Raw genomic sequence first — 9,063 nt, forward strand, 5'->3', positions numbered from 1 at the left:
TCCTTGTGCCATTTTGGGTTTTCTCCGGGTGCTCCGGTTTCCTCCCATTCTAAAGACATGCGTATTTGGTTGATGAGTAGAAAATAAAATTAAAAATACTTAAATAAATCTAGGTTTGAATCTATGTAAGAGCCTTGTAAAACACTAATCTGGACTTGATGTGACCTTTATGTTTCCTTTATTAAGCAATATGATAACTGTGTGCAACTTTGTTGCTATAAATATTGTTATAATTACAGATTTAAATTTAAGTTATATTTTTCAGCACCTTTCCTTATCCTTTTTAATTGTTCTATTTCTGTTTGTTTTCTTTTTTTCACACTAATTTTCAGGCAATTTTCTTGTACTTTTATTAATTATGCAATTTTTTGGGTCATTTCTTCTTTCATTGTTTATTGCCTGCTTCCCATGTTTTTGAAATTATTGCAGTACTTAAGAGTATTAGACTTATCAGAAATACTAGAATTCTTTTTCTTTTTTCTCCACACTAATTTTCAGGTAGTTTTTCTTGTACTTTTTTTTTTTTTACTAATTTTGCTAATTTGTTGGTAATTTATTCTTTTATTTATTATTGCTTTCACATTTTTTTTTAAATTATAGCGGGGTTATAGCTATAATTATCATAATTACAGATGTATATTTATTTTAGTTATATTTTAAGCACCTTTTTCAGGTCATTTGCTTTATTTTTAACTCTTCCTTTTTTTCTCTTTTTTTCTTTTTTCCTCATCAGTTATTTTCAGGTAATTTTCTTCTGCTTTTTACTTAAACTGTGCTAATTTGGGGGTAATTTCTTCTTTTATTGCTGATTGCCTTCTTCCCATTTTTAAATCATTTCCATAATTATCATAATTATATACTTATGTGCAGAATACTGTCATTTTACTTGGTATATCAAATGTGGAAAATGATTGCAGAAATATGGGCCTTTATTGGCAACTTAACCCTTTTAAACCTCACATCTCATAGATGCAAGGCTATCCAAAAACAGTGCACACGAGGAAAAAGGTGACGCCAGCACACATACTCCATGCCACACAAGTTTATTCAAATCTTAAATACCCTTGTGTGGCATATGAGTGTGCAGACGTTACATTTTTACCTCAAGAAGGTTATGAGGAAAAAAAGAAGAAATGACCCAAAAATTAGCAAGAAATTAGTGATGAGTACAAGAAAATCCCCTAAAAATTAGTTTAAAGAAACAAAAAGACTAAAGCAGAGTAAAGAAAGCAAATACACTAGGAAATGATGTTTAAAAGTGCCCAAAAAAGATCATTTTGTAACTTAATTTAGAATTGATGTTTCATTTGATTTCATTAATTTAAAACATATTAAAACAACGACTTTACATTTCAAGAAAAAGAGACGTGCCAGGGAAACCCAGAAAACCCTCAAGGGGCTTGACAATTGAGTCAGTGCATACGGTCTCTTAACATTGACAAGGAAAAACAATTATAAAATTGTTTAAAAATATATACATACATATAGGCTGTGATAAAAAATATTATTAAGAAAGGACAGGAAGACTAGGGCAGATAAAATTGTATAAAGAAAAAGAAGAAGAGATTAAAAAAACATAATTTTGGGCAATTGTTGGAGGATATTTTTCACAGATTTTTTAAAATGATGAAGGAAAAAGTCTAACCAGGTGATGAGGAAATTAATTCCATATCTTGGAACCTCCATATGTGATACTACTGTCAATTGCTGTTATGAAAGAAGGATAGAAGTGTTTTATTTAAAGATTAATATATTTATAAAGATAATGATGAATATTTAGTAAGCCAAGTTTTTTGAAACCGAGGTAAAGCATGACTTCTTGGACCTGAGGAGGCAATGATTCTCACCGCTTGTTTTTTCAACTGGAAAAAAGGTTGCAGTTTAGTCTATTGAGTACTGGCCCAGGTTGAAAATGATAATTATACCTATAGTATTTTCCTTGTTCTTTTCCTGAGACATTTTTCCCTCGCTTTTGTAAAATGATTTTGTTAATCTTCTAATTTCTTGCAAATTGTGGGACATTTCTTGCTGAGCTGCTCATCGTCTTTTTCCATGTTTTTGGCATAAATTTCAGCAAGTTGCTCAGAGCTCACTGTTTGAAATAATTGTGAAAGGCGTCTAAAAGGAGCACAAGAAAGTGATGTCACTCCACCAAAAGACAAGCCAAAGGTCTTCTGTCACAAATTTCAAGATTCCATCATCAGGTTTCTCAGCCTTTAGAAAACTCCTTTAAGAGTCACGAAAGACTTAATGCAGCTGTTCACAGGCTGAGAAGAACTTTTAAATTTTTAAAATCCAAAGAACGACCCTTCTATCGCTAGCTGAAACCCCACAGGAAACTGAGGTACAATCTTATCAGATGATATGGTGACCTTGATAGCAAATAGTTGTGAAATGTACGTCATGTTTCTTTTTGAGTTGTTTGAGTATGTCGAAGAGGTTGAGTTGGCAATCCCAAGTTTTGAAGACCACCAGGAAGCCTGTGGCAGTGACTGTGTGTTGGACCTGACAGAGACCTGAACAGAGTCAGCCCTGGAGACTGTGCTGTCAGATTCATCAGAGCTGGTGCAACAATGCTTTTACCATCAGGGTAATGAAAAAAAAAATCCTTGCAACTTATTTGAGCAGTGATAAAGTTTTGTGACTCCTCTCTGTAGGAGCTCAGATTGTGGGCATCAACGGCCACTATGACTCAGAGTCCTGTGTGAGGACTGCGAAGATGATGAAGAAAGCAGTGGAGGGAGCCGGGCTGAAGGCTCACTACATGACCCAGTCGGCTTACCACACTCCTGACTGTGGCAACGGCCATAACATCAATGAACTGAGTTCCCTTTCTGTAAGTATTCACCAGTGATACTCGTCACTGGCCCATGCGTTCAATCTGGCCCCTGAAAGGGAGCAAGGTGGCCCCCAAACCATTTTTTAAATTCACAATAATAAGAAAGCTATTCACACTGGGAATTGTTTTGCCACGGTGACCTGATGCAGCAGAAGGAGCCCACCTCCCAGACACAGCTGAGGGTTCTCTTTGACAAGGCCGACAAATGCCACTGAGCTCCCCTCTGAGGTTTGATAAGAAGCCAAGAGATGGCGTCACCACACAGTCCATTAAGTTTACATACCGAAAATGTTGAACTGCTAAAGTTCTTTCTGTCTTTTTAGGACCATTTTACTGTATGTGCAAAACAGATGTCCTGTGCTGCCACTTTAAATCAGCTTTCTAGCCTTAACAGCCAGTGTGACTGTTAAAAGATCACAACCATGGGACCTCTGAAATTAATGTGGCTGCAAAAACTGCAGCTGTAAATGCACATGAAGTAATGCTTTAACACTCTAAAAGTGCCTGAAGTTGTCTTAGTATCTTAGTAAAGAATTGAATTTTGTGTAGAAGTAAACTTCTAATTAGCAGCATGTTTTTTTGTCATTTGATAAGAAGGTAGATGTATTAGTCATTTTTTAACAAACAATATTACATTTTTCCTTGATCCTGCTACATCTTTGAGGTTGAAGGATTAGCTGATTAAAATCAGCAACTGCTATTAAGATTCCATCCGGTTGCTTGGGCAAGTTGCTGCTGATGGCATTGTTCAATTCTTGCAGTGCATTTTTTGAATTTGCTTCAGAGTCTTGGGTACTTATGATTTCCAACAAGGTCTGCCCATCCAGTGCAATAGCTTGAACTGCGAAGATGTGCAGAGCAGTCCCCGATCCCCCGTCGCTGAGTGATCCCCAATCACATCTAATCCACTTTACTCTCTTGCAACCAGGCATTAGCCAGAAAAAGGCTTGGTAGAAGTCAGTCTTCCCCTGATGCTGGCTCTCCGCCCTCTCTTCATCCCGCACTTTCGGTTTTGTTTCTCCCCTCTTGACTGAATGGCCGCTTGGCGTATGCCGTTGGTGGGGACCCTTTCGCAGTATGCTGCATTCAGTCCAAACCTCACAAGAGCTTCTCTATTGTAGAAAAGTCAAGCTTTAGCAGAAGGGGACATGGTGCAAAGAAATTATCAAGGATTTGAGGAGCTACAGGCTGCTGAGCCTACATGTGCTGCCATCGTCGTCTGGGTTTCTTCTTTGAATTAACTGGATGGAAAACAAAGTTTTAAACTTAACCCGTTGCTTGTGCTTGCTCTAAAATGGCTGCGAGTGAGTATCTGGGCATTTGCTGAAAAATATTGGCTGACGGACATAAAAGTGATAATGTTGATAAAATTGTAGATAAAGATACACTTTTTGCAAATTAATTTGGAATAAGGGAAACATTTTACAATTTTGCTGAAATAGAAAAATACCAAACAAAACGTTTGAATGCAACAAGAGCTGTTGCTGCCTTCACCTGTTCCTCTGCAACACTGTATTTACAAGTTACAAGCACATGAATGGCCCTCCAAAACTGTAATTAGGAGTTGGAAATTTCAATGATACCGATGAACTATGTTGTGACGTTTCAGGCCAGCAAAAATGGCGAAAAGCAAGATAATAGAACTGCTTTAATCAAGCTATTTGACCACATTTTAGTGAATTTATCCATTTGTAAATTAAGTGAGAGAGTGATTTTTTTCCTTTAATGTCCTTGACCATGCCCATTCTTCTACTGTGCGAAGGTTGGGATGCAACCAATGTCTAGTGATGTTTTTCTTAGCTGTGGTTATTATTATTTTAGGAATTGGCAGTTTTTAAATTACCTTACAACCTGTTCATCCATTGATGATGAAAAGTAATTCATGAGCAACATGTAAAAAGTTACATACAGTACTTTTAATATTTGGTTTGTAGGTGCATGTAGGAGCAGTCCTGTCAGTCCTGAAGGTCAAAGTGATGTACATACATTGGTTCATTTTAACAAACGTCTTCAGTCATTTACTTACATTTTCCACGGTAATGCAGCGCTCCTGTCTTGTTCTCTGGATTGTGAGAAGAGAGACCTAAGTAGTACTGCTGCTGCCAACTAGTGGATAAAACACATACTAACAGATATTGGAGACAATCTGATATTAGGAGATACTACATTATATTGTTAGCTTTTTAATTAATTGTGGTTTTATGATCCTTAAACAAGGTCATCCAGGCACTCCAAAAATGTAGAGAATGACTATATTAGCCCTTATTGGCTTGATTTTTTTTCAAAAAGAGGGCAAAGAAATTACCCCAAAATTAGCAAGACAAAACAAAACAAAAAGAACAGAAAATTGCCTGAAAACCAGTGAAAAAATTCCCCAAAACAGAAAAAAGTAGGAAAATAAAAATAAACTAAAAACAAACAAGGAAATGACACCCCCCCCCCAAAAAAGGAAAAAGAACATAAAAAACATTTTTTTTTAAATCAAGTGTTAACTCCTTTTTGGTTCTTAAATTTTACATGGTGAGAAAGACACATATGTTTCTATTCCCAGTCCTCCTCCAGCAGGACTGCCAGGACGCACTGACCCAACTAAACAAACGCAAAACTGAAGCAACGGGGACACAATTTTTAAAATATTTTAGGTTAGCTTTTGGTGCAGTTCTATGGTGGTTTTATACAATTTAGAAGTCTCTCTTTCCTCACTTGCATTTGATCAGCAAATCCTGGAAGCTATTGAAGAAAAATGCCGATTTTTACATACAAATATTCATATAAAATATGAGGAGTATAAAAATGCAGTGAAAAGAGGTGTGTCCTGACCAGCAAGTGTAGTAATATCATCCAACACTGATTTTGACTCTGTGGGACACATGGCCTGGAAGCTATTGATCAGAAATGCAGATTTTCCGATAAAAATATTGATTTGAAATATTAAGAGTATTAAATGCAATAAACTGACCTGGAAGGTATAGAAGAAAACTGACAATTTTATAAAATATGAGGAGTATTAAAATGCAATAAAAAGAGGTGTGTCTTAACCAGTCAGTGTAGTAATATGATTCAGCCCTGATTTTGACTTTGTGAGTCACATGCCCTGGAAGCTATTGAAGAAAAATGCAGATTTTTCCCAAAAAATATTCATATAAAATATGAGGAGTATTAAAATGCAATAAAAAGAGGTGTGTCTTGACCAGCCAGTGTAGTAATATGATCCAACACTGACTTTGAGTCATTAGGTCACATGACCTGGAAGCTGTCAAAATATTGAAAATAACATTGACCTTGTGTCAAAGTAATTTGTTGATGGTCCCTAAATGAAAACCCTGTGTTGCGGAGGAGAGCTCGCGCCCTGTACTGCCAACAGCAGTTTAAAGCGACGCTGCTGGATCGGGAGCCAGTGTATCCAACCTAAAACTAACTTCACCGCGGAGACGCACACTCATGTACCTGCACTTTATTTTAATTATTTGCCATGGGATCTAAAGTTAGCTTAGTTATTAAAAAAAAAAAAAACAACCTGCGATGAACTTTGTAACGTGTTGTTAGATACCGCCCCTACCGACGACACGTGACTCTAACAACTGCAAGGAAGTGATACTATCACCCTAAACTGCAACAACAACAACAACGCTAAGCTTAACGGTACAGTCTGAAGGTAAGAGTATTTTAGAAGCTTTTACAGATGACTCGACTCAAGTAGGATAAGTGAATTTAGGGGTGCAATAAACTATTGTGGGACATGCTGCCTTGATGTGATGTAGATTTCAGTTTTGTTTTCATATGTTATTTATCTGCCTGCAGCTCGTAAAATAGAAGTGCAACATTAGTCATGTTGCACTTCTTCCTTCTTAAATTTTTTTCATCAAATACATGGACAACTAACTCAAATCTAAAGTTAAGTAGGCCTACTGCTCATACACATCAATGAACGTAGACTACTAAATAACAAGGGAAAGTTCATTTAAATATGCCCATGTAGAACATTTTTTAGATGCATTTATAAAACATGAGGCATTAAGATAACAAATATGACTTTGCCTTCCCGAACTTCAATGGGAATCATCTTTTGCTACTCTATGAAGTATTTAAACATTAGCTAATGGCTTTATAGATATAGTAGCCTGTGCCTTCAGTGGCTCATTAAAAAGTGATATAAAGTTATGCAATGTCTTGTATTTTACAGGCAATATGAATTTGGAGGAATACTTTAAAAGAATTGGTTTCCATGGCTCATATGATAAACTGGACCTTGCAACACTGAAGTTGATCCACAAACAGCACATCATGTCAATTCCATTTGAAAACCTCAGCATCCACTGTGGAGAGAGGATCATCCTGGACCTTGAGGTCATTTTCAATAAGATAGTGAGGAGCCACCGCGGGGGCTGGTGCCTTGAGAACAACTCCCTGTTTGGCTGGGTGCTGAGAGAAATGGGTTACGACACTACGACACTGGGCGCCAGGGTTTTCTCCAGCACTAGTAACGATTTCTTACCCACCGAAACTCATCTGATCAACAAGGTCGGCATTGATGGAAAGGCTTATATAACAGATGTAAGCTTTGGGGTGTCTTCCCAAATATGGGAGCCCCTGGAGCTCGTCTCTGGAAAGGACCAACCTCAGGCAGCAGGTGTCTTTGGCCTTATAGACAGGGGGGACATCTGGGTGCTGGAGAAAACTGGAAGAAAGCAGGTGGTACTCAATCCAGATTTTGCAAAATCAAGTCTGGTGAGCACGAAGGAAACAAAGCAGATCTACGGCTTCACCTTGGTGCCTCGGGAGGTCAACCATTTCTTTGAAACAAACCACACACTCCAGACAGATCCTACTTCACTGTTCACCAATAAGTCCATCTGCTCTTTGCAAACTCCAGCAGGATTCAGAGCTCTTGTGGGCTGGACCTACAGTGAGGTCACCTACAAACCCGAGGAAGGTGTTGACGTCTTAGACATGAGAGACATAACAGATGATGAGATAAAGCAAATTCTGAGGGAAAAGTTTGACACAAAGCTGCAGAACAAACTGCAGCCTGCAAACAACAAAGCATGCTACACAATCTAAAAAATTGGACATATTCGGTTTTCTAATTGACCTGAAATGACGTCACAGCCTGTTTTCATTTAATGATGATCAACCAGTAAAAAATGATGAAACTGCTTTTTACATTTATTTTTAAAAATGGAAACCATGCAATTGTATTGCAGCTGAGAAAAGTAGAATGGACAACATGTTTTGATTTATGTGTAAGAGCAAAATATCCTGATCAATGCAAAAAGCAAATATGCTGTTCTTAAGTATCACTAACCAAAGAAAAGTTATTTTCAATCCTAGAAAATCTACACTGTTTTTTGCCATTATTTTATGCTTTTGTACCCTTCCTATACCAATATAATCTGCTAAGATTCAAATGGTAGTTTATCCAGTTATAGGTAATGATAATGTCAACTGTTATGCCAAGATATTCCAGATTCTCATCTTTACTGTGCACTTAAAGTTCATGCTCATCAGGTTTTGTATATTTTTCTTCTGAATTATGGCTGAGCCTGTAATTTTATAAGTGAGTTGGAGTAGAAAGAGAACACTTTGATGATCCTCTCAAAGAGAAGGAGTAGACTGTTGAAAGAAATTGGTTTGTTTACATAATCAATGCCCACTGCGTTCATTTGACTCACAGTATACTTGTACAACCTATGTATGTTCATTTTAATCGTAAGATAATATAAAGCAGAGATTATCAGAAAGTAAGTTAACAAAGAAAGCAAGAAGATCATCTTGATCTGTGCATACCAGATGTAAGAGTAAAAACAGGTAAAAAGTTAAAACCAAGCCAAGCAAAGGTACAGGTCGGTAAGAGTTTCAGTTATATAATGTAATTTCCTTGTGTTGATATATCCGGGTTACACTGTTAAGTACTGTAATGGCACAACGTCCAGTTATTAAATTCATAACCAATCAAACACTCTCTGTGACTTCCATGTTTTAATTATTGGCCAATTAGGAACATCCCAACTCATTGGGAGGATTGCAGCTTGACATGCAGTGTTTGCATCATGAATCCACGCTCTTCATATTTACAGATGTGTTTTAGGCTCGTCTGCCAATCTGAAAAATATAACCCTTTGTTCTTAAAAAATAGTTTCGTACTTAGGTGTCTCTGTTCGACTTTTACAAAACTATTTCTTAAAAGTGAGCCACAAAAGTACTGTGTGAATAATAAGTTGTCT

At 37.0% G+C, this 9,063-nt stretch overlaps 1 protein-coding gene across 2 annotated transcripts; it reads left to right on the forward strand.

Moving 5' to 3' along the window:
- Positions 1-2,677: 2,677 nt before the first annotated feature.
- LOC121939460 (arylamine N-acetyltransferase, pineal gland isozyme NAT-10-like) lies at positions 2,678-8,800 on the forward strand. 2 transcript variants are annotated; one of them, XM_042482482.1, is made up of 2 exons: positions 2,678-2,836; positions 7,023-8,800. In XM_042482482.1, the coding sequence occupies exon 2, from the start codon at positions 7,028-7,030 to the stop codon at positions 7,898-7,900; it is 873 nt and encodes a 290-aa protein (XP_042338416.1). In that variant the 5' UTR covers positions 2,678-2,836; positions 7,023-7,027; the 3' UTR covers positions 7,901-8,800. The 2 variants fall into 2 exon arrangements, with proteins under 2 accessions (XP_042338416.1, XP_042338414.1); XM_042482480.1 differs by lacking the exon at positions 2,678-2,836 and adding an exon at positions 6,190-6,494.
- Positions 8,801-9,063: the final 263 nt, after the last annotated feature.

The sequence above is a fragment of the Plectropomus leopardus genome, unplaced genomic scaffold, assembly GCF_008729295.1.
Source record: "Plectropomus leopardus isolate mb unplaced genomic scaffold, YSFRI_Pleo_2.0 unplaced_scaffold4873, whole genome shotgun sequence".
Classification (NCBI taxonomy): domain Eukaryota; kingdom Metazoa; phylum Chordata; class Actinopteri; order Perciformes; family Serranidae; genus Plectropomus; species Plectropomus leopardus.

Excerpts from the sequence above, each read along its gene's own strand:
- LOC121939460 (XM_042482482.1), top strand. The coding sequence starts at position 7,028 with ATGAATTTGGAGGAATACTTTAAAAGAATTGGTTTCCATGGCTCATAT.